At 37.7% G+C, this 1,262-nt stretch overlaps 1 protein-coding gene across 1 annotated transcript in view; it reads right to left on the bottom strand.

The window, feature by feature from the left end:
* Positions 1 to 6: 6 nt before the first annotated feature.
* Positions 7 to 1,262, bottom strand: part of LOC107579388 (uridine phosphorylase 2-like) — a 3,109-nt gene continuing 1,853 nt past the window's right edge. Inside the window, exons 4-5 of the mRNA XM_016265223.1 lie at positions 575 to 721; positions 7 to 303 (exon numbers count right to left, since the gene is read on the bottom strand). Of these exons, the coding sequence (XP_016120709.1) occupies positions 161 to 303; positions 575 to 721 (290 nt within the window). The 3' untranslated portion in view covers positions 7 to 160. The remainder of the gene's footprint in view (positions 304 to 574; positions 722 to 1,262) is intronic.

The following is a 1,262-nucleotide window of genomic DNA, read 5'->3' as shown; positions in this document are numbered from 1 at the left end:
TTTTAGTACTAGTATTAGTAACTAGTAAAGTGAGGTGTTCATTAGAGATGATATTTAAGGAAGTCAGCTGAGGATGGTTTAGGAATGTGAATGTCACCATTAAATAACACAAACACACTATGAACAGTATTATGTACACTGTAGATGTTCATTACAGGATTTATGAGATAAGTGCGAGGCGCTTCTTGATGAAATGAGCCACAAGGCACTGCGGTCGCTGCTGATATTCCAGGAGAACATCATGAGGTGTAGAAATCTGATCCCCCTCAAACCGGTTTAGCAGAGTCACACACACCACTGCAGCTGCAAAAAAAAATAAAGATTAATAAACCGATGCCACCACTAAGTGGTCAATGACATGATAATTAAGTATGACGTTTGAGGTAATTACATGCTGCTTGAAGGAGGTATGAGGCTTATAAAGCAGTACTGTATATATACACATGCTTAAAGAGTTAACTCACAGAAGATCAAAATTCTGTTATCATTTTTTTCTTCCATAAAGCAAAGCTGCTTCCTCTGGTACTGTTATAGTGGTGATGAGGAAAACAAACATTGTACATGTCTTAACTACCTTTAAGATTGCAGACACGACACATGGCAGCAAAGACAGTGGATTCCATCTCAATGTTCCTGACGCCTGCCTCGCTGGCTTTTCTCAGATATTCCCATTTTTCTTCAGTGGAAAATGAGCACAGTGCTCCATCCAGTCGCCCTTGACCTACAACAGGAAAAAGAAGTGATGATGGAAATAAATAACTTTTCATTGTGCAGTCTTCAAAAGGATGTCTGTTTTTGAATGCTTGTGATTAATAAGATGTAAGAGGCCCTAACAGTCAGAGTTAAAGCTATGCAAGTCTGACATGTCAGCTAAGTTTAATAGTTGGCCTTTTACAATAGGTGTTGAACAGATTGCATGGCAATACTAGTTATATAGTTTATACTATGTAGCACATGCAGCTATACTATATTATATATTTTAACACAACCGGAGCACCTCATTGACCAATCAACATCTAGGACCACATCTATCTGTTTTATAAACAAATTTTAACATTTATGCATTTGACACATTTTCCCCCAAATTGACTTACATTGCATTCAAGGTACACATTTGACCAGTTTATGCATTAACTGGGAATCAAACCCATGACACTCACATCACTAGTGACACGCTCTACTGTTTGAGCTGCAGGAATGCCTCTGTCATGTTTCGTATGACCAAACCCAGTATGAAAAAAACAAGACAAAACAAAAAAAAA

This window comes from Sinocyclocheilus grahami, unplaced genomic scaffold (assembly GCF_001515645.1).
Source record: "Sinocyclocheilus grahami isolate Dianchi unplaced genomic scaffold, SAMN03320097.WGS_v1.1 scaffold17001.1, whole genome shotgun sequence".
In the NCBI taxonomy this organism is placed as follows: Eukaryota; Metazoa; Chordata; class Actinopteri; order Cypriniformes; family Cyprinidae; genus Sinocyclocheilus; species Sinocyclocheilus grahami.
Note: the sequence above shows the minus strand (reverse complement) of the source record. Positions and strands in the feature narration are given on the sequence as shown.